The 23,022-nt window shown below is 42.2% G+C and overlaps 1 protein-coding gene across 1 annotated transcript in view; it reads right to left on the bottom strand.

Moving 5' to 3' along the window:
• Window positions 1-4,246: 4,246 nt before the first annotated feature.
• The window catches only part of PTS (6-pyruvoyltetrahydropterin synthase), a 150,536-nt gene continuing 131,760 nt past the window's right edge, over window positions 4,247-23,022 (bottom strand). Inside the window, exon 6 of the mRNA XM_067751034.1 lies at window positions 4,247-4,304. Within this exon, the coding sequence (XP_067607135.1) occupies window positions 4,262-4,304 (43 nt within the window). The 3' untranslated portion in view covers window positions 4,247-4,261. The remainder of the gene's footprint in view (window positions 4,305-23,022) is intronic.

Here is a 23,022-nt window from a genome sequence, read left to right as displayed (position 1 = left end):
GTGAGTGTGTACAGACAGCCCTGGGTCCTGGATCACTGATGACTCTTTGAAGAAACCTACTTGAGAACAAACTAGTGATAACCAGTGGGGAGAGGGTTGGGAGAGGGGAAAGACAGGGAAGGAGATTAAGAGGCCAAAACTACTAGGTATAAAATAAATAAGACTTCAGGATGTAATGTGTAGCACAGGGAATATAATCAATATTTTATAATAACTTGCAATGGAGTAAAATCTGTAAAAATATCAAATCACTACTTTGTATACGTGAAACTAATATAACATTGTAAATCAACTGTACTTCCATCCATCAATCAACCAATAAGCGAATAAATAAATAAACAAACTTGCTTGGACTTTTCTTACAGGATGAGCCCTGATTCGGAGAAGAGCCTAGGCCTTTGGTAGCCAACCATCCCGTTTTCCCTGGGACTTTCTCAATTTTGACACAGAAAGTTCTGCTTCCAGGGAAACCCCTCTGTCCCAGCTATACCAAGACAGTTGGTCACCTAAGCCTGGTCCTTGACCTGCCCTGGCTGAAGGGCTGTGCTCATTTCAAGGCCCGGCCTGCCCCTCTGGTCACCCTGCAGTTCTCTTTCCCTATGGGTGGGTGGGGTCCCTACCTTCCTCCTTTCAAGCCTCTGAGCTCCTCTCTGACACCACTCACACAGGAAATGGTGCAGGAAGGCTTGAGAACAGAGCCACATGCTGCTGCTTTTTATGTCCCTTCCCTTCAGCCATTTGTATGAAGGCTGTTCGTTAGATGACTCTTAATGTCAGGAAGAAATAAAAGAGGGGTTTTGTCACTCCCCTGCTCAAAGCTGGGAGCAGTAAGCTTGAAACACACCTTTCACTCCCATCTCACTTTTGAAATGCCTCTCTTAAAACAGACTCCTTGAAATGGCTTTGCTTTGGTCTAGTCCATCGTGATGTCTCCACAGCTGCAGATTGGGAAAAGCACTACCTCCTTCACACCTCGGTTTTGGTTGTCATCGTACCTGCTCACCTTGCTGATGTGTGTTTCTCCACCTCCTTATTGCCCAAGGAGGCATGCGGCTTCCTCATGCACACCAGGGAGCAGTCTAGAGTCATGTTTGGGTGCCTGCACCTTGACATTAAAAAGGACCTGGGTTTGAATCCCAGCTTTGTAACTTTCCAGCAGCCTGACCTTTGGCACTTTATTCCTCCCACATCCAGGCATTCCCTCTGTAAATGGGTATAATGTATTCTTCCTCATTGGATCACTGTGAGAAGTAAATTAAATGAGATTATGTATGAAGTGGGGGAAAACTGAGCCCAATTCTTGGAACACAGCAAGCAACAAATAAATGCAGCTCTTGGTGTTATAAAATGTTCCCAAATGCTCAACAATAAGAAAGTGGTTAATAAGTTAGGCTACACCATGATTTATTTATAGAATACTGTATGATGAAGCCATTAAAAATAATGTTCTGAAGAATATTTAATGGCACAGAAAAATGTTCACAGTATAATTTTAAGGGAAAAAAATTCAAGCTATAAAACTCAGGTCCCAATTTTGTCCTCTAAAAAAAGTGTGTGTGTGCATGTTGTACATGTGTATTTAGGAAAAAAAGAAATATTGAAAATGTTGGCTGCTGTTTTCCTTTTCTGCTTCTTTATATTCCTCTGTATTTTCAAGTTTTCTCTACTGAATATATATTACTCTCATAACAATTGCTGTTATTTTTAAAATTCAGTCATCAATTTTTTCATTCAAAAGAGATTTTTCTAGCACACTCTATGTGCCAAGCAATATTCTAGACTCTGGGGATAGTGTGATTAAAAAGTCAACAGGCAGGTTTTTCTCAAGACACCATCCAGCTTTGCATTTAATTCTCCTTCATTGTTGCATTTGTTTTGTCTCCACAAATAAATTAACTCCTCGAGGGAATGAATCACGTGACCCTCTTCCCTATGGCCCTACAACATCACACTCCATACACACAGGAAGAACTCAATAATGCGTCTCACTTCAGCACTTGGGGATTGACTGAAAAGTGGTGAGTTTCCTAAAAGCAATTATTATGGGACGAAAAGCAGGGGTGCCTTCTTATTGGGGTCTATCTTTCCCCTTCCTCCCTTGTCCCGGGCGTGATGGGGCTGAACATTCACGGCTGCTGCCTTCAGTGGGTTTTCCTGGAAGCACAGGAACTTATGGCTGGCCCAGCCTTAAGTCAGGGGAGCTTCTCTTTCTCTTGCCACTTGCAAAAGACACATCAAACCTTCCTTTTCCCCATATTTAAGCAACTCGAGAGCTTAAATCATGTCCTCTCAGATCAGGAGTTCTTTATTGTTTTTACAGCATGGATCCCTTGGGCAGTGTGGTGAAGCCTGTGGACCTATCTTAGAATACAGTTTTTCAATGCATAAAATAAATACACAAGATTACAAAAAAACTAAATATACCAAAATACAATTATTTTTAAATATATTCATTATATAGTAATAAATTTGCTTTTTTGTACAACCTTAAAAATAAAACATTGCATTTGAAATACAGTCAAGTTAAATTTTAATTTTTAAAGAAATACCCATGTGAACACTTGTTGCTTACCTTGAATAAGAACATAAGATGGTGGAACGGTCTTTGACAAGATAATCTACATGTCCTGTTGAAAATCCTACTGATTTTTATGATAACAATGTTGAAAATTCAATCCTCAAAGATACAGTATTAGAAATGAAATTAAAGCTTGTCAGTAACTTCACAAAGTAAAGAGTCTCCCAGGGACCATGAAAACTCTCCAAGGCTTTTCAGTGAAACTAGTTACAGTGGTTGTTTTGGTCCTAAGATCAGTGAATTCATCCTTGGCTTGCTCAACACAGTTGGTACAGTTTATATCAGTAAGAAAAAGAATGTGACTCTAGGGTTCAATTTTGTTACCATCAAGATAGAAATAACTTTTGCAAGTGTTCTAAAGTGTTTCCAGGTGTTTATAGATTACTCTTTCCAAATAAACTGACAGCATTTCATAACTCAATTCCATTGACGTAAAGCACTTCCCCCAGCATTTGAAAGTTTGCAAAGATGTGAGCCTCATGTCAGCCAAGAAAGCTCATGTTTTCAGAAGAATTCATAATGATGATATCACACCCTTTAATTGAAAGAGTCATCTCATTCATATGGTTAAAGACATCTGCCAGGTAAACCAACCAACCCACAGACAAAATTCTTTCTTTCAAAATGTTCCCAGAATGGATTTTCTTTTTCTTTTAGAACAAGTGAAACTTTCCTCTTGAATTCAATGAGCTTCTCTGTGGTAGAGAAGCCCATAATTTTCTGCTATGGTTTCTTGACAAAACTATAAAAATACTATGATTCAGAGACTGACTTTTGATAAAGTTGATGACTTTTATGGCTGTCAACAAAAATTCTCTCAGGATTTTGGAAAAACCAGAATATATCTATGTTAAACACACCAAGTGAAAACAACATGAAGTGCTCCCTTTTCCACTAAAGTAACGTCAGATGAGCAACCAAGCATCACAGGAGGTCCTGTGCAAGGATCAGAAGATTTTCCGTCCAGTCGGGTTTGTTTGAAAAATATTTATATTTTTTTATATTTTTTATTTATATTTTTATATTTATTTATATTTTTTATATTATATTATATATTTAAACAAGACCCAAAGTCTACACCGTCTCCAAAACATCAGTGGTCTGTGTATTTTTCAAGGCACCCCCCAAAACAAGAATTCTTCTTTTTTGACATTAGCAGACCATCATAAACAAAATAAGGAGGTGGCTATATTGAAAGATGCTAGTTGTTCCATTCAGTGACTTACGGAGGGGAATGGCAAGGCTGCTAATTCCTCCATAACCCACTTCAAAATATTCCATTTCTCCATGGAAGCACCTCCCTTGACCTAGAGAGCCACTCTCAGTCCATTCTGCATTCCCATGGTATGTGGCTTCAGGTAAAATTTCTCCTGTCACATGAGGCTTCTTTTGTTTGACACTTGGTAAGGAACTTCAGGAACGCTTCTGGAAAAGGTTTTTGTGAAATGGCAAATCCACATTTTTGAAGTATCCTACCTTTTTCAAATTGAGCTTTCTTCATCCACATACACACAAAACCATTTTCTTTGGATGCATTTTCTAGATGGGCAGACGTGATGCATTCTTTCAGTCTTCCTGATTTCAAAATGCCTTTCACAATAATTTTTCCACAGAAGAAAAGAAATCATTGTAATTTTATGTCCTTTTGCTTTGTTAATGTAAATGAAACCAGGTACAGAGTTTTCATAGACCTTCCTTTTCTTTGCCAGCTGAAGATAAATTGGATCTGTAAAAAAAAAGATAAATAAAGCTAAAATAAAATATTTTTATTCCATTGACATTTTGGGAAATATATTTTCTTTGTGGTTCCTGAGTGATTTCTTTGATAAATCTACTTAGAAGGAAATCAATTGTACATTAAGTATAAAATATTCATTAAATTTTATGACAAGAAAGTAAATTAAGACAGGTTTTGTGATTAGCCAGTGTTTGCACTAGTAACATCTTTTCACCTTTGTATGGACCAGGGGATGACAGCAGCTGTTCAGGTGTCCTGTTCTCCCTGAAATTTAGCTATTGCTTCATATGATTCTCTGTGACTGTCTGGAAATAATGGTTCTCATTTCTCATATTGTCAGTGTTTCCCGCAAAGGTATTTTTTTTTTGCGGCACGTGGGCCTCCCACTGCTGTGGCCTCTCCCGTTGCGGAGCACAGGCTCCGGACACACAGGCTCAGCAGCCATGGCTCACGGGCCCAGCTGCTCCGCGGCATGTGGGATCCTCCCGGACCGGGGCACGAACCAGTGTCCCCCGCATCAGCAGTTGGACTCTCAACCACTGCGCCACCAGGGAAGCCCACAAAGGTATTTTTTTTAATGTGTGACATTTTCACAGAATAATAGTGCAAAAAAAACACATGCATAATATATCGTGCATGTAAGACTTTACTTCATAATACAGAGAGAATGTGCAAATAGAAAGCAAAAAAGAAAAACAAATCAAAGAAAGGACTATTGCTACTCAGAGAGCTTACACACTGTCATGACCTGTGTCACCACGCAATCTGTTAGGGATCACAAGAGGTTACTTTAAATATCACACTTCGACAGTTAGAGTGGCCATCAGACGTGTTTGAATTCATCTGTGTCACCAAAGGCTGCATTCCCAAAGGTGAGGGAAAAACTCACTTGGAGCGATTCAGATTTGTAAAACTTTGGCAAACTATGAAAATGATTCAATTCCTTCTGTGTATTGATCCACAAACAATTATGGTTAAGGGAGGTTGGAACGTCTTGGGTCAGCCCCATGAGAACACAAATGCACTGCCCAGTGGCCGCCCACCCCGTGCACAGAGTTACCAGACAGAGTTGCCAGACAGTGGTAGCCACATTGGAGGAGAGTTTGCCAGAGTTTGCCGCTTCCAGTGGCGACTAAATCTTCTGAATAGTGGTGGCTGTAAATGACATTTCCAGATGCCTACCACAGCTATAATGTGATATGAAAATATTTGTGATTTCTATTGATGACAAAAATCACAGGTCATACTGATACTACTGGTTTGTTGCCACACTCATAATTGAAAGAAATGCTACATTTCATAGAGGATAGTAAAAATGAAGCTGTAATGTCTCCCTACCCAAGTTCATGGCCCTTCTGACTTCTCTTCCGCAGACTCTGGGGGCCCATGGATCCAGTTAAGAACTTCTGTTTTACATGGTTCATAGTGGTCCAAGGGACTAATTTTTAAATTTCAGAAATTAGAAATTTCTAATTAGAAATTAGGGAAATTAGAAAAAAGAGCAAGTTTTTATAATGCTAAGTTTATTAAACATAGAAGTTCTTTTTTCTTCTTTGCTTTTAAAATGTTCTTTTGATGAAATGATAGAGACAGTAGATGGAAATTGTGTAAATGTCTTTACAAGGTAAAAGTGAAAAGTTGGCAATCCTATTGCCAGTTCCCACACCCACTCCTTTTAATGTATTTATTGGTTTAAGAAATCCATGGGCTTCCCTGGTGGCGCAGTGGTTGAGAGTTTGCCTGCCGATGCAGGGGACGCGGGTTCATGTCCCGGTCCAGGAAGATCCCACATGCCGCGGAGCGGCTGGGCCCGTGAGCCATGGCCGCTGAGCCTGTGCGTCCGGAGCCTGTGCTCCACAACGGGAGAGGCCACAACAGTGAGAGGCCTGCGTACCGCCAAAAAAAAAAAAAAAAAACAGAAAGAAAGAAATCCAAAAGCTGGGATGTATTTGTCCAGGACATCATGACAAACCCAATGAGCCCAAATATCTAGTCCCTCCAAATAAAACCCCAGATTAGTCCACTTTTCCACTCCTCGGGGAAGGTGGCCCCATTCTCAGTCCAGAGCAAAATGCTGAGCAGTCTAAGCGGTCATGGAAAGCCCGTTGTCTGGGCATGGATTGATTTACTAGGTGGAAACGTGACTCAGTCTGGCCAGCTGGGCCTTAAAAGGATGTGGTTGTGACTGGGTGTCTGGTGTCTGAAAATGCCAGGGTCATCTGCCACCACAAGGGAAGGCAGCCTGGGATGCAGTCAGCAGAGTGAAGAGAAGGAGAGAACCCAGGCCCTTGCTGGTATCATGGGCCTGATCCCCCCCATCTGGGAACCACACCACTGCTGGACTTTTCGCTATGTGAAATGGTTCCTAACTGTCCATGACCACTGAGTTGGGGGATTCCTCTATCTTGCAAGTGAAGTCATCCTAACTGACCCAGCCAGACACTTTGGGAAGCTTTGGGAATGGGTATTACCTCTTAAAAACAAGTTGCCACATCAGGTTCCAAAATGAGCTTACCCATCCCTGTTTAAGTACATTATCTCTCCTGCAACCCTAACTCAAGCCATCCCACCATATCTTGCTGATTTTGTCGCCTAAATATCCCCCTAATCCTTCCTATTCTTTCTGTGTCCACTGCCAACTCTAGCCCAGCCACTGCTAGCTCTTGTTCAGCCCACAAGACTGATGGGCACAATTAGGGACAAAAATATACTTATGGAACACAAAGGTTACATATTGAATTTATACGCATCAAATAAAAAAGCATACTCTGCACATAATATAGTGATGGGAATAAAATTGCACGTTTTCCTAGTAATTTCAAATCAGTCAGCTATTTGATTAAAGAAATGGAATATTAATAAATTACTGCAAGTGGCCAAAAAAAAAAAAAAGACTGGTGGGCACAACCCATCAACTGGGTTTCCTGCTCCCACTGGGACCTCTTCCAAACAGCAGCCAGAGTGATTCTGTTTTCATGCTACTCAGTTCACATCACTTTCCTGTTTAAAACCTGGCAAAGGTTTCCTATTGCACTTAGAATAAGTGCAAACTATTTAAATTACTTACAAAGACCAGTAGAACTAGGCCCTCCACACCCTCCAGCCTAGCTCCCTCACCCCTGCCCTCTCAGCTTCAATCACACAGCCCTTCCCCTCCTGTGTCCAGTCAAAGCCTTTAGGTCCACATCTCAGTAATCACTTCCTCAGGGAAAACTTTAGTGACCGTATCTTCTGCCAGGACCACAACTGGTCCCTATACACATGCTCAGAGCATCCTATATAGTCCTTCCTAGTATTTAACGCAATTTTCAATTACATATTTATTTGTGTGATTAGTTCATTGATGTCTTCTTTCCCTACTAGAATGCAAGCTCCGTGTCTTGTTCACCGTTGGATTCCCAGCCTCTACTACAGTATAAGTATTCAAACAATATTTGTGGAATGAATGGATGGATGTTCACAAATGGTCACAGATACTCTTGGGGAGTAGCTTATCAGCAAGGCATATCTGGCTTCATAAACATTACACCAGATCCCTGTTCACCAGCTTCCAGAGTCCTGCTCACAGGCACAGCAAATTGGCACTTGCCCACTCTCTCTCTGCACAGTGATGAAGGTGAGGGAGCTGTGCGCTCTCCTACTGTGCTCCTAAGGGTGACCAAAGTCTCTACCCACTCTCTCCCCAGATCATGGAAGGAGGCAATATTATATAATGCATGTTATGGACCGAATATCTGTGCCCCTCCCCAAAATTCATGTGTTGAAGCCTTAAGCCCCCAAACGTGATGGTATTAGGAGGTGGGGCTTCTGAGAGGTGATTAGGTTTAGATGAGTTCATGAGAGTAGGGCCCTCAGGATGGGATTAGTGCCCTTATAAGAAGAGGAAGAGATCAGATCGATCTCTCTCTCTCTCTCTCTCTCTCTCTCTCTCTCTCTCTCTCTCTCGCCGCCACATGAGGACACAGCAAGAAGGCAGCCATCTGTAAAACAGGAAGAGAGACCTCACCAGACAGCAGTTCTGCTGGCACCTTGATCTTGGATTTCCCAGCCTCCAAACTGAGAAATAAATGTTGGTTGTTTAGGTCATCCAGTCTATGGGATTTTGTTACAGCAGCCTAAACTGACTAAGACAATGCATAAAAAAATGTAGGCTGGAGAATCATAATCACACCTTCATTCCAGTTCTGCCACTAACCGATGTGTTTCAGATATATAACATCTCTAAGCCTCAGTTCCCCATTTGTAAAATGGGATAGTAAGAGTATAAACTACATGGAGTTGCCATGAGGATTAAATAAAAATATATATGTAAGGTTTTTAGCTTTTCATACATTAGCACAGTATAAAAACATTCAACAACGGGTATCTTTATCTTTGTTTGACTTACTATCACAGAGCTGAAACAGAGTCTCAGAGATCAAATAAACAATCTGATTTCACAGATGAGGAAATGCACTCCAAGGAGGCTCCAGTGGCAGAACCGTGAGCAGCCAAGCTCGTGGCTCCCACTTAGTACCATTTCCATCACAGCCTCATGCACCCTGATTCTTGGCTCGGACAGCTCAGGGCCCTCCCAGGGCTGAGAAAGAGTATGAAGAGGGAACAGCCAAGGGCTTCTTTCCTCCAGGTCCAGGATGGGTTGGGCTATGGAGTGAATGCAGAAAGGACCAGACGGGTACTTCTCTGCCCCAAGAAAATACTCATTTCCCCAGGAGCATAGAGAGACACAAGCCAGGAGAATGTCCTAATTAATACAGGACCTCTTTTACTGGGTCTTCCTGAGAAGGATATTCCAGGCTATTTATTGGGCTTTCTTTGAACACTGTGGTCATTCTCTCCCTGCCCGGGACCAACAGAGATTAATTTCCTGCTAACAGCATTCTCATCATGCCAATACCCAAAGGATATTTTGTGAGGATGAAATTCAGAAACAGCCTCACATGCACACACATACACCTGAACAAAAAATCGGTTCCTGGATGCCTGCCTGAGCAGCTGCTTGACAACAACTGGGAAGAACAGAGAGAGTAGGAGACAGACAGAGAAGAACCTATGAGAAGCCCATGTGACCATGGACTTCTAAAGGGCATCCTTCCCCTGGAGAAAAGATTTAAGGAAATAGGCAAGCAGATTTAAGGAAAAATTCCAATTCTACTGATTGAAATCTGTTGTGTTTTCTTACTATTTGAGAACACATCACTTTTGCATGAGGCAATCAGCCTATGCCTTATGTAAACAGAAAACAGAAAAACCTTTCAAGAGATGGGAAAGTTTAGCAGAGATGCCTCATTCTGTGACACACTGCCCACATCTTCCTGTTGTCTTTGTGATGAGACACGTCCAGACCCCTCCAGACTGAAGGCCCCTCTGCTCCTCGCTGATAATGACAGTCTCTGTGATAACAAGCAGCTGCTCCCAGGATACACTGCACTCTCCTTTGTCGCCTTCCTCTGCAAAAGCTACTCCCTCTGCATGGAACCCCCTCCTCTGGCCTCTTTACCCCCTTGTCCACCATTGTTTGCCTGGAAGGCAGCCTTCCAACATCAGCCCCTCCTGAAAGCCTAATCTGCTGTCCCCAGGCGGCTTTAAGAGCTTCCTCCAGTGGGCTCCAGGGGCACCTTGTACCCACCCCTGTTGTGACAATGACCACACTGCTGTAACTACTAATTCTAAAACACATTCTTCCCCACATTTTTATGTTCTGATGGGTCACGGTACCCACTGCTATTGTAATAATAATGATTTTTCTGCTCATATAGCTCAATTCTGAAGCACACTATATTTTTCATATTTGAATGTTTCTAAAATCAGGATGTTTTGCAACAATGTGTACATTTAGTGTGGTAGTGTTTCTGATTTTTTCTTTTTCTGAACAGCTGTTATTATGTTGAGAGTGCATTTTAAAATCAAAGAAATAATGTCACTTATTTATGTGTCTGACCTCCCTTCTCCACTATGAACTACAAGGAACAGGACCTGTGTTCTGCTCATCTTGTGATCCCAACTGGTCACAGAGTGCTTGGAAGACTGCTCAATAAATGCTGGAGGGAGGGAGGATGGGAGGAATGAGGGAGAAAGGAAGGAAGAAAAAGAGGAAGGAAGGGAAATCTCTTCCACTGCTATTTAGAAAGTGCCAGCACATCTGCTCTCCTTTAGTTTGATTGCCCATCAGAAGGCACTAGGGCTTCTCCCCCAGAGATCTGCCTTGGAGTTTTCTCCCCTACTGCTGTCTGGGCACTCGTGTCTGCTGTACACCATCAGCACAGCACAAGGGTCATCGGCCACGTGGGGCAGGCCCTATGAAGGGAGAAACTGATCAGGAGAAAATTCACAGATTCAGAGTCATCCTTCAATTCAGCTTCACCAGTCAGGAGACTCTTCTGTGAATTCTGCATCCCACACGACCTCCATCACGTCTTCCATGCCTTGTCTGGCCCACTGAGCGTGCCAAACTCTGGCTTTGTCCTTATCTTTCCTGCCTTATTTCCCAAGTCTCCGGTCAGCTGATTTTCTCATTTTCCCCAATTCAGGCCTTGCCAGTGACATCTTCCCTGGCCCCCAACGATCCCATGACATCTTCTTTGATGCCTGTCCTCCCAGACCTCACTGTCCTCTAAATAGCACCTGCTGCCTGAGCTAGATCAGTTGGCACTGGTTATTCTGTAGCTGATGTATTATAGCATTTCCCACAGCAGAGGGCTAAGCACATAATTAGCACTCAAACACACGACGGAAGCAGATTAATACACTGCTCCGCTTTTGAGGGCTCCTCTTCCCTTTATCATTTCCTTGGTCCGCACTTGCTTCTACTCCCAGCCCAAACAAATCCCTCTCTCTGTGGTCCTCCAGTCAGTTGAGAACTGTGCCCTTCCCTCTGGTTTTTCCAGGTATTTTGTTGGAGATACACGTGGACCATGCTCCAAGTAGCCCCTGGAAACTGAGACCCTGTCAGACGTCTCTCTGAACTGGCCTATGTCCTACTTGGCTCCTGCATTTTTCTTACAGGTTTGTCTCTGTTCCAGCGAAATAACCACCTTTCCGGTTCCTCTGCAATACTGACATTAAGGTGGCATTAGAGGTGGGAGAAGAAGCAGCCGCATGACACTATTGGCTTAGGTGGAATTCACAGCCAACTGACTCTCTTAGGTTCTGTGGACATGAGCTGCTGTTAAATCAGGTTTTTCATCCTCTACATGAAACTGGTTTTGTAAACCCAAGGAGTGTCACATATATTTGCCCATATTAAATTCCATCATGTTTAGCCTTATCGTTCCAGCTGGTAGTGATCACTCTGAGGTTTCATTCTATTTTTTCAATTTCTCAGCAGGGTGGAAACAAAGCATACACAGGCTTTAGGGTGACCTCAATGAAGAAATTAACACCATGTCTATATTAGGGCTTCAACTCACTTCTTAGCCCTCAGATACCACTGGACCTAGCCAGCTGCAGCCTTCTAGAGCTCATTTTTATAAGAATGGGAAACAGTCCAGAAATTACCATCTTATCTCAGTCCACCTCCACCCTTGGGCTCCTCCCACAGGGTGCCCTGTCTCAGCAAATGGTACCCTCATCCCCCCACAAGGTGGCCAAGCCAGGAACAGGAAAGACATTCCTAATTCCTCTTATCTCTCCAGACCCCACAGAAAAATCAGTTCTTTAGTCCCATTAATTGATGTTGCCTCCTAAACAAATAAAATCATTCGGGCACTGTTGCCTCTGACGCTTCAGCCTACCTTTGTATACTCTTCTCCCTCCTTTGTCTATTTAACTTCCACATTTCAGGCTCAGCTTAAACCTCACTGCCTACAAGAAGGTTTCCCGTCCCATAGATTAGACTGGGGGCTCCAGCCACCAGCTTCTCCAACATGATGCTTTCTCTGTCGTATCACCTGTTGTTGTTTATGTAACTCTTCCCAGCTACATCCAACTTCTGTGACGATGGGGAAGGAGTCTGTTTTGGTCATCATATATTCCCAGCATATGGTAGGTACTCAATAACTATTTCTTGAATTATTGAATTCAGTAGCCGGTACCATGACTTTGGTTGGGTAAGTTTTAAACCATTGGCAAGTGTTTTGGTTCAATGCCCATGAAGCATCCTGGCATGAAGGGAAGAAAACCAGCTTCTGATGAACTGTGGGAGTCATGTCACAATCTCCATGACCCTCAGTTTCCTCATCTGAAAAGTGGGAATTAAAATTTATCATATGGGGTTGTCAAAATGCTCAAAGGAAATTATGTGTATGAATGTGCTCCCAAACTAAAAAGTATGGTTCAGGGCTTCCCTGGTGGTGCAGTGGTTGAGAGTCCACCTACCAATGCAGGGGACACGGGTTCGTGCCCCGGTCCGGGAAGATTCCACATGCTGCGGAGTGGCTGGGCCCGTGAGCCACGGCCGCTGAGCCTGCGCGTCCGAAGCCTGTGCTCCGCAACGGGAGCGGCCACAACAGTGAGAGGCCCGTGTACCGCAAAAAAAAAAAAAAAAAGTAGGGTTCACGTACAAGTATAACCATGGAAATCCCATCCCTCTATCAGTGGCCCTGTCCTGACTTCAGAGGTTGTACCAGAGACCACCATGGGCTCAACCTTGAGCATTGGTACTCATCAGTTTGGGTCCAGTACTAAGTCCAGCAGGTCTTTGTTTATTCTTTCTCAATCTCGTCTGCTGTCTTCATTCTCCTACACTCCTGGGCCACTTCCAGAATCTTTCATAACCACCACTTCTACTGCGCTCTCTTAGTGGAGGGTTTAATGATCCTGAAGGTCCTAGAAATACATTGAATTAAAACACAAAATGGATAGCATTGTGCATTTTAGTGAAACAGCAGTTAGGAGCAGCAGTCACCATGTACTCAGGAGGGCAAGAGAGCTGAGGAGAAAAGGAATAAAGTGACCTCATAAAGACACAATTTCATTACCACCAGACACAGTTTCCCATTATTGCTCTTGGTGTTTAATGGCTTTATGATTCCATCTATTGATGCTTAGCTAATTCATTAACTATGCTGCTAAAAATACAATTATCTCCAACAAAACCTTCATCATTAATAAAAGGGAGGGAAAAAAAGAGCTCCATCATTACCAGAAAGCAGTGGGGTGGACACAGTGATGTAGTAACTCCTTGGCCCCAAAGTTTTCATGGAGACAGATTATAAGCACACAAGTTTCACGTAACCAGTTTTAAAATTTAATCAAACAACTGCTCTATTATTTAGCTGACTCCAGCTAACAAGCTGGACTGATTCTGTGCACCCAAATGACACTGGCTTTGATTTAGTCATCTGAGTCAACCCACCACAATGCTGGTGACACATGAGAGCTATGAAGATCTGCTTGACTGTTCATTCATTCAGTAGGTGTTTACTAATCCCAGACTGGGTGCCAAGCACTGGTTATGCAGACAGAGATGCATAACACAGACAGTGTCCCGTTTTCAGGAAGCTGACGGTCTCGTAGACACTGTGTGTCTGTTGGGATCAGAGGGAGGAGAATTCATGTAATTGAGCTGGGGCTCAAGGTGGACATCTGCTCCTGATTTGGAGTTGAGGAGGAGAAAGTGGGTACCAGCAGTGCAGAAGGTGAGCATGGCTTTCCATCTCATTTAGCATAAAGTCATTACAATGTCCTCCCAGGCCCTTACAGGGTCTGTCCTTAAGACCAACCCTTTTTACCTCTCTTCCCCCACCTACAAGAGGTGGGAGGGGAGGGAGTGCAAGTCTGCAGTCAAGAGGGGGTCGGGGCCTAATAAAAACCTATGCAATGATTTTTAGATGCCCTGCTTGTTCCAAGGGATTTACGTTTTGTTGGTGGTGGTGGGGTTTTTTTGGTTTTTTTTTTTTTCTGGAACCCAAACTGCTCTTGAAAGCCTGTCTCCCTGGCTTCATTTCCTGTTACAGTAGTCCCTCGGTATCTGCAGGGGATTGGTTCCAGGATCCCCTGCAGATGCCAAAATCCAAGGATGCTCCAGGCTCCTATACCACAAAATGGCAGTACAGTCTACCTTCCATATCCATGGGCTCTAAACCCACAGGTGGTTGACTCCTTGTATGCAGAACCTGTGGATATGGGGAGCCGACTGTACCTCTCTCCGGCACACTCTGCTCTGGCCTCTTTATTGTTCCTTGAGTATGGCAGGCCCCAGGGCCTTTGCATTTGCTGTGTCTCTGCCTATAATGCTCTTCCCCTAGAGAGCACCAGGGCTCACTCCCTGACTCTCTCAATGAAACACCCCTTCTCAGTGAAAGCTTTTCTGCCCACCCACCCACTCCCACCACTCCCTACCCCTTTCCCTGTTTTATTTTTCTCTGTAACTCTTAACACCATCTGCAATACTGTTATTTTTTTATATGTTTGCTGTCTATTTCTCCCAACTAAAATGTGGACTCTGAGGGGGTGAGGATGTTCACTTTGATTCCCCAGCACCACAACAGCGTCTGGCATATAGAAAATACTCAACAAATATTTGTTAACTGCCTGAATGTACTTATTATTTACCTACAGTCTCTCTGCCCCAAGCCCACCCTCTGAATACTGCTCTGTAAGGTCTAGGCTCCTTTGCCAGTTGACTTCCTCGGAAGCTTTCTCAATAAAGGATGTGGGGGGAGAACAGAAAGCAAGAGAAAGGGAGAAGCTATTATTCTTCCTCTATCTCTCTCACTGCTTCCCTCTTTCCTTCTTCTCTTGGTGATGTATCTAAAGCACCTGTGTTATTTCCATCATCCCAACTGTAGCTGAAACAGCCCCTCGTCCATGGTTGGGGCTCCTGAGGCTATGACCCCTCCTCTGTACTCCCAGATCCTGGTAATGCCTCTTCCTCCCTTTTGTTCCCCAGCCCCAGCTGTGGTAGCTTCTTCCAGCAGTTAATAAGCTCTGGGGTGCCTCACTATCACCTTTTGTATAGGCTTCCAACACCTATACATCCTAGAGCCTGTGTTAAATCCTCTCTGTTTGATAGACCTAGTGTGGCTTCTGTTTTGCTGACTAAATCCTGGTAGATTTCATGAACTTGGGAGAGGAAATCAAGGCACACTCACAGTCCTATAGACAAAGCCAATGCAGAGAAAAGGGTGGAGCTCTGGCAGAGGCTGTCCCACCCTCCCCAACTCTGAGAAGAGCAAAGAAGCTCCAAGAATAATGAGGAAGCCCAGCAGCAGGGACTGGTCTGCCAAATGCTAGCTGAAGCCTGGCCCCACTCGATGGTGGGACAGACACCAAGGAGTGTGCCCAGCCTCCAACAGTCTTGGCCCTGGAAAGCCTGAACCACACATTTAGAGCACAGCAGATCCAGCTAAGACTCCCCGACACTCTCCATCTCAGGCCTGGGAGCACCTACCGTGCCAGCGTTATGGCGATCATCAGGGTGACCCTTGAGGTTGTTGTCATCTAATTGCATTGGTGGCTTTTGCTTCTTACCTCATGTACTTCTCCCTCAGCAGCGCATCCCTGTGACCAAAGTTGAGACAATTCACAGCTCGTCTGTGCACTTTTTAATGTGTCTGAGGTTGAGATATGTGAATTTAATTGGTAATTGACACTCAAATTTTCCCTGAAAAGCTGTTGTCTGTAGTCCATCTCATAATCAATGACATCTTAAAATTGAAGAATTGTGGTATTAACAAGAAAAACTGAGTACCTTGATGCCAGGTATGCGAGGCCCCGTTCCACTGCTTTATCATTTCATCCTAGAAGCAGTCCAATGAGGGAAGTGGTATTGTTCCCATTTTTATGAATAGAATGCAGAGGTCAGGAGATTGTAGCTTGCTAGTGATGGGTTGGCACTGTGAAGCCCATGTTCTGTGCAGCCCATTACATTAACCATCCTCACAGCCGTGACCAGGAAGAAGGGTTGAAGAGCAGCTTCTAGTGTTATCTTTAGGTGTCAGAACCTTCTGCCATCCCAGCAGTCAGAATCTAAAGTAAGACATAGAAGCAGAGCAGAGAAGCAGAGTAGACCCCTCACTCTCTCAGGGGTCTTCTCAATGCGGCCATGGCCCATCTGGCCAACCAGCCTGATGAGCATCTCCTCTGCAAGGTCTCTGCAAGACAAAAGGAAGTGTTCAAGCTGGCCCTGACCTCCTTGGTGGCTCTAGCTCATTTAGGAAGGGAGGTGCCCAGAGAAAGATAAATGACAATAGGCAGTACTGTCACTGACACAAAAATAGGACAATGTGTGTGCATAAGTCTCCCAAGGAGAGAGAACTTTCCAGGACTGTGCTTTTCTTCATGCTCCAATTCCCTTTGGGGAGAGAGTTTCTGAGTGTCAGGAACTGTGCTGACTCTTTGACTTTCTCATAATCCTCACAATGACCACACAATGTAATATAGGCCTTGTCATCCCTATTTTATAGATGCCCTGGATCATACAGATGGTGAAGAGTCAAGCTATACTTGAACCTCCATCTGCCTGACCTTCAGAATCCACACTCCTTCGACCACACCCTGTCTTCAGTGTGAGTGTACACACAGGCTCACACACACATACCTTATCTGCTGTCTACAGAGGCAATTATTTTTTGGAAAAAGCAACGTAGAACACATTGCCAGATGTGTTCAGAGAAGCCAAATCTTCCATAATGCTTCCTAGGTATTTTATTGTTTGCAAAGGAAAATGGATTTTTGTAGGGTTTTCTTTTGTTATTGGTTAAAAAGTAAAGCAAACAAGTTCTTTACCTGGCAAGCAGCTTCGTGTGGAAACAGGGCTGCACTGAAAGAGTGACTTGTTCCTCAGTGCTGACCTCTGCCCCAGGGAACCTGCTCTGTTTGGCAGCAGGCTGGGGCACATGGGGAACAGCAGGGTATAAATGCTAATCCACCGGGGATGCCCCATCTGGCTACCAAATGCCTCAGGCTTATGTCTTAATTCATGTAACAGACATGCATCCCACATCTATAGGGTAGCAGGCACTAGAGATGATAAAACAGCTCGGCTGTCAAGATGCTCAGTCTGATGAAGGAGAGTGAACAAAGTTAATTAATAGAATACAACATAAGAAGTGCTATAACACAGTCTGTGGGAGCACCCGGGGGGAGAAGCTAATTCTGCAAGAGTGGAGGGGGCAAAAGAAGGTGTTAGGAAAACTATAACAAAATTAGAAATATAGAACCATGGCTTTGAAGGTTAAGGAAGACTTTCTTCCACAAATGGATAAGGGAAGGAGACAATTCCTGACAGAGGGCACAGAAAGAGCAAAATCAAGAACTGATGATGCAGGTAGGTGGGCACTATGAAGTTGGAGCAAAGTTGCAGGGGAGGGGAGATGGGTTGTGGGTCAGACCTGGGGATCAGTCCTAGATTGACAGATTGTCATTTTTTTACTTTTTAATTCCTGTTTGAGCACAGACTGATTTATTTCAGAACGTGGTTTAATTGATATTCTAATTATATGCTTACACCTGCAAAAATTTCAAATGAGAGCAGGTACCTGAAATGAGATAATGTATGAGAAACCACTTAGAAAACTGTGAAGTGTTATACAAATGACTGTCAATGTTGTTTTGCAGTGTTCTAAGATTCCTGAGGCAAAGTATCAATTCATGCCTATACATATTCACGGATCCTCTGTTACAGGCACAGGGCACAGCAGGGCTAGGAGCTGGGAGGGCTGGGGGAAGAAGGACACACAGTACTTCCCCAAAAACCTGCCCACCTGTCCTGATTGCTCACCAATCATCAACTGGTGAACGTCAGTACTTAGACCACAAAGGAGGTGCTCAGAACATAAATGCTTCCAGGGCAGGCCCCTCACTAAACCACAACACTGGTTCACTGGTGTTGTGTGGCTGAAATGTAGTTGACTTAATTTCTCACCCCAACTCTCCACCTGGGTGGCCTTGGCGAGCCACAATCCTCTGGACCTCAGTGTCCTCATCTGGAACATTCAAAGATCATGGTGATATCTGCACAGTTTTCTCAACTCCCTGTGGCCTCTTCACAAAACTCAGATGCAAAAGCTAGCTCTTCACATCCACCTCACGTGGTTGTACTGGCCACACCAGGGCAAGATGACACAGAAACAGGAAGGAGGACAAACCCCTTAGATAGCCTCACCCACCAGAGAGCAGACAGAAGTAGCAAGAAGAACTACAATCCTGCAGCCTGTGGAACAAAAACCACATTCACAGAAAGATAGACAAGATGAAAAGGCAGAGGGCTATGTACCAGATGAAGCACCAAGATAAAACCCCAGATAAACAACTAAATGAAATGGATATAGGCAATCTTCCAGAAAGAGAATTCAGAATAATGATAGTGAAGATGATCCAGGACCTCGGAAAAAGAATGGAGGCAAAGATTGAGAGATGCAAGAAATGTTTAACAAAGATCTAGAAGACTTAAAGAACAAATAGAGATGGACAATACAGTAACTGAAATGAAAAATACACTACAAGGAATCAATAGCACAATAACTGAGGCAGAAGAACGGATAAGTGACCTGGAAGACAGAATGGTGGAATTCACTGCTGTGGAACAGAATAAAGAAAAAAGAATGAAAAGAAATGAAGACAACCTAAGAGACCTCTGGGACAACATTAAACACAACAACATTCGCGTTATAGGGGTCCCAGAGGAGAACAGAAAGAGAAAGGACCTGAGAAAATATTTGAAGACATTATAGTCGAAAACTTCCCTAACATGGGAAGGAAATAGCCACCCAAGTCCAGGAAGTGCAGAGAGTCCCATACAGGATAAACCTAAGGAGAAACACACCGAGACACATAGTAATCAAATTGGCAAAAATTAAAGACAAAGAAAAATTATTGAAAGCAGCAAGGGAAAAATGACAAATACATACAAGGGAACTCCCATAAGGTTAACAGCTGATTTCTCAGCAGAAATTCTACAAGCCAGAAGGGAGTGGCATGATATAGTTAAAGTGATGAAAGGGAAGAACCTACAACCAAGATTACTCTACCCCTCAAGGATCACATTCATATTCAATGGAGAAATCAAAAGCTTTACAGACAAGCAAAAGCTAAGAGAACTCAGCACCACCAAACCAGCTCTACAACAAATGGTAAAGGAACTTCTCTAAGTGGGAAACACAAGAGAAGAAAAGGACCTACAAAAACAAACCCAAAACAATTAAGAAAATGGTCATAAGAATATACGTATCGATAATTACCTTAAACGTGAATGGATTAAATGCTCCAACCAAAAGACACAGACTTGCTGAATGGATACAAAAACAAGACCCATATATATGCTGTCTACAAGAGACCCACTTCAGACCGAGGGACACATACAGACTGAAAGTGAGGAGATGGAAAAAGCTATTCCATGCAAATGGAAATCAAAAGAAAGCTGGAGTAGCAATACTCATATCAGATAAAATAGACTTTAAAATAAGGAATGTTACAAGAGACAAGGAAGGACACTATATAATGATCAAGAGAGCAATCTGAGAAGAAGATATAACAATTATAAATATATATGCACCCAACATAGGAGCACCTCAATACATAAGGCAACTGCTAACAGCTATAAAAGAAAAAATCGACAGTAACACAATAATAGTGGGGACTTTAACACTTGACTTACACCAATGGACAGATCATCCAAACAGAAAATTAATAAGAAAAAACAAGCTTTAAATGACACAATAGACCACATAGATTTGATATTTATGGGACATTCTATCCAAAAACAGCAGATTATACTTTCTTCTCAAATGCGCTCAGAACATTCTCCAGGATAGATCATATCTTGAGTCACAAAGCAAACCTCAGTATATTTAAGAAAATTGAAATCATATCAAGCATCTTTTCTGACCACAACACTATGAGATTAGAAATCAATTACACGGAAAAAACGTAAAAAACAGAAACACATGGAGGGTATACAATATGTTACTATATAACCAAGACATCACTGAAAAAATCAAAGAGGAAATCAAAAAATACCTAGAGAAAAATGACAATGAAAACACAATGATCCAAAACCTATGGGATGCAGCAAAAGCAGTTCTAAGAGGGAAGTTTATAGCTATAGAAGCCTACCTCAAGAAACAAGAAAAATCTCAAATAAACAATCTAACGTTACACCTAAAGGAACTAGAGAAAGAAGAACAAACAAAACCCAAAGTTAGCAGAAGGAAAGAAATCATCAAGATCAGAGCAGAAATAAATGAAATAGAAACAAAGAAAACAATAGCAAAGATCAATAAAACTAAAAGCTGGTTCTTTGAGAAGATAAACAAAACTGATAAACCATTAGCCAGACTGACCAAGAAAAACAGGGAGAGGACTCAAATCAATAAAATTAGTAATGAAAAAGGAGAAGTTACAATGGACACCTAAGAAATACAAAGCATCCTAAGAGACTACTACAAGCAACTCTATGCCAATAAAATGGACAACCTGGAAGAAATGGACAAATTCTTAGAAAGGTATAACGTTCCAAGACTGAACCAGGAAGAAATAGTAAATATGAACAGACCAATCACAAGTAATGAAATTGAAACTGTGATGAAAAATCTTCCAAAAAACAAATTCCAGGACCAGAAGGCTTCACAGGTGAATTCTGTCAAACATTTAGAGAAGAGCTAACACCCATCTTTCTCAAACTCTTCCAACAAACTGCAGAGGAAGGAACACTCCCAAACTCGTTCTATGAGGCCACCGTCACCCTGATACCAAAACCAGACAGAGATTCTACAAAAAAAGAAAATTACCGACCAATATCACTGATGAATATAGATGCAAAAATACTAAACAAAATACTAGCAAACAGAATCCAACAACACATTAAAAGGATCATACACCATGATCAAGTGGGATTTATCCCAGGGATGCAAGGATTCTTCAATATACGCAAATCAATCAATGTTATACACCATATTAAAAAATTGAAGAATAAAAACCATATGATCATCTCAATAGATGCAGAAAAAGCTTTTGACAAAATTCAACACCCATTTATGATAAAAACTCTCCAGAAAGTGGGCATAGAGGGAAGCTACCTCAACATAATAAAGGCCATATATGACAAACACACAGCAAACATCATTCTCAATGGTGAAAAACTGAAAGCATTTCCTCTAAGATCAGGAAGAAGACAAGGATGTCCACTGTCACCACTATTATTCAACATACTTTTGGAAGTCCTAGCCACGAGAACCAGAGTAGAAAAAGAAATAAAAGGGAAAAAAAAAAGAAATAAAAGGAATCCAAATTGGTAAAGAAGAAGTAAAACTGTCACCGTTTGCAGATGACATGATACTATACATAGAGAATCCTAAAGATGCCACCAGAAAACTACTAGAGCTAATCAATGAATTTGGTAAAGTTTCAGGATACAAAATTAATGCACAGAAATCTCTTGCATTCTTATACACTAATGATGAAAAATCTGAAAGAGATATTAAGGAAACCCTCCCATTTACCATTGCAACACAAAGAATAAAATACCTAGGAATAAACCTACCTAGAGAGACAAAAGACGTGTATGCAGAAAACTAGAAGACACTGATGAAAGAAATTAAAGATGATACCAACAGATGAGAGATATACCATGTTCTTGGATTGGAAGAATCAATATTGTGAAAATGACTATACTACCCAAAGCAATCTGCATATTCAATGCAATCCCTATCAAATTGCCAATGGCATTTATTACAGAAGTAGAACAAAACATCTTAAAATGTGTGTGGAGACACAAAAGACCCCAAATAGCCAAAGCAGTCTTGAGGGAAGAAGACGGAGCTGGAGGAACCACACTCCCTAACTTCGGACTATACTACAAAGCTACAATAATCAAGACAATGTGGTACTGGCACAAAAACAGAAACATAGATCAATGGAACAAGATAGAAACCCCAGAGATAAACCCATGCACCTATGGTCAACTAATCTATGAAAAAGGAGGCAAGGATATACAATAAAGAAAAGACAGTCTCTTCAACAAGTGGTGCTGGGAAAACTGGACAGCTACATGTAAAAGAATGAAATTAGAACACTCCCTAACACCATACACAAAAATAAACTCAAAATGGATTAGAGACCTAAATGTAAGACTGGGCACTATAAAACTCTTAGAGGAAAACTTAGGGAGAACACTCTTTGACATAAATCACAGCAAGATATTTTTTGATCCATTTCCTAGAGTAACGGAAATAAAAACAAAAATAAACAAATGGGACTAATGAAACTTAAAAGCTTTTCCACAGCAAAGGAAACCATAAACAAGATGAAAAGACAACTCTCAGAATGGGAGAAAATATTTGCAAACAAATCAATGGACAAAGGATTAATCTCCAAAATATATAAACAGCTCATGCAGCTCAATACTAAAAAAACAAACAACCCAATCCAAAAATGGGTAGGAGAGCTAAATAGACATTTCTCCAAAGAAGACATACAGATGGCCAAGAGGCCCATGAAAAGCTGCTCAACATCACTAGTTGTTAGAGAAACATAAATCAAAACTAAAATGAGGTATCACCTCACACGGGTTAGAATGGGTATCATCAGAAAATCTACAAACAACAAATGCTGGAGAGGGTGTGGAGAAAAGGGAACCCTCTTGCACTGTTGGTGGAAATATAAATTGATACAGCCACTATGGTGAACAGTATGGAGGTTCCTTAAAAAACAAAAATAGAATTACCATATGACCCAGAAATCCCACTACTGGGCATATACCCAGAGAAAACCATAATTCAAAAAGACACATGCACCCCAACGTTCATTGCAGCACTATTTACAATAG

Source organism: Pseudorca crassidens, chromosome 9, assembly GCF_039906515.1.
Source record: "Pseudorca crassidens isolate mPseCra1 chromosome 9, mPseCra1.hap1, whole genome shotgun sequence".
Lineage (NCBI taxonomy): Eukaryota > Metazoa > Chordata > Mammalia > Artiodactyla > Delphinidae > Pseudorca > Pseudorca crassidens.
The sequence above is the reverse complement of the archived record's forward strand: the minus strand, read 5'-3'. Positions and strand labels throughout refer to the sequence as shown.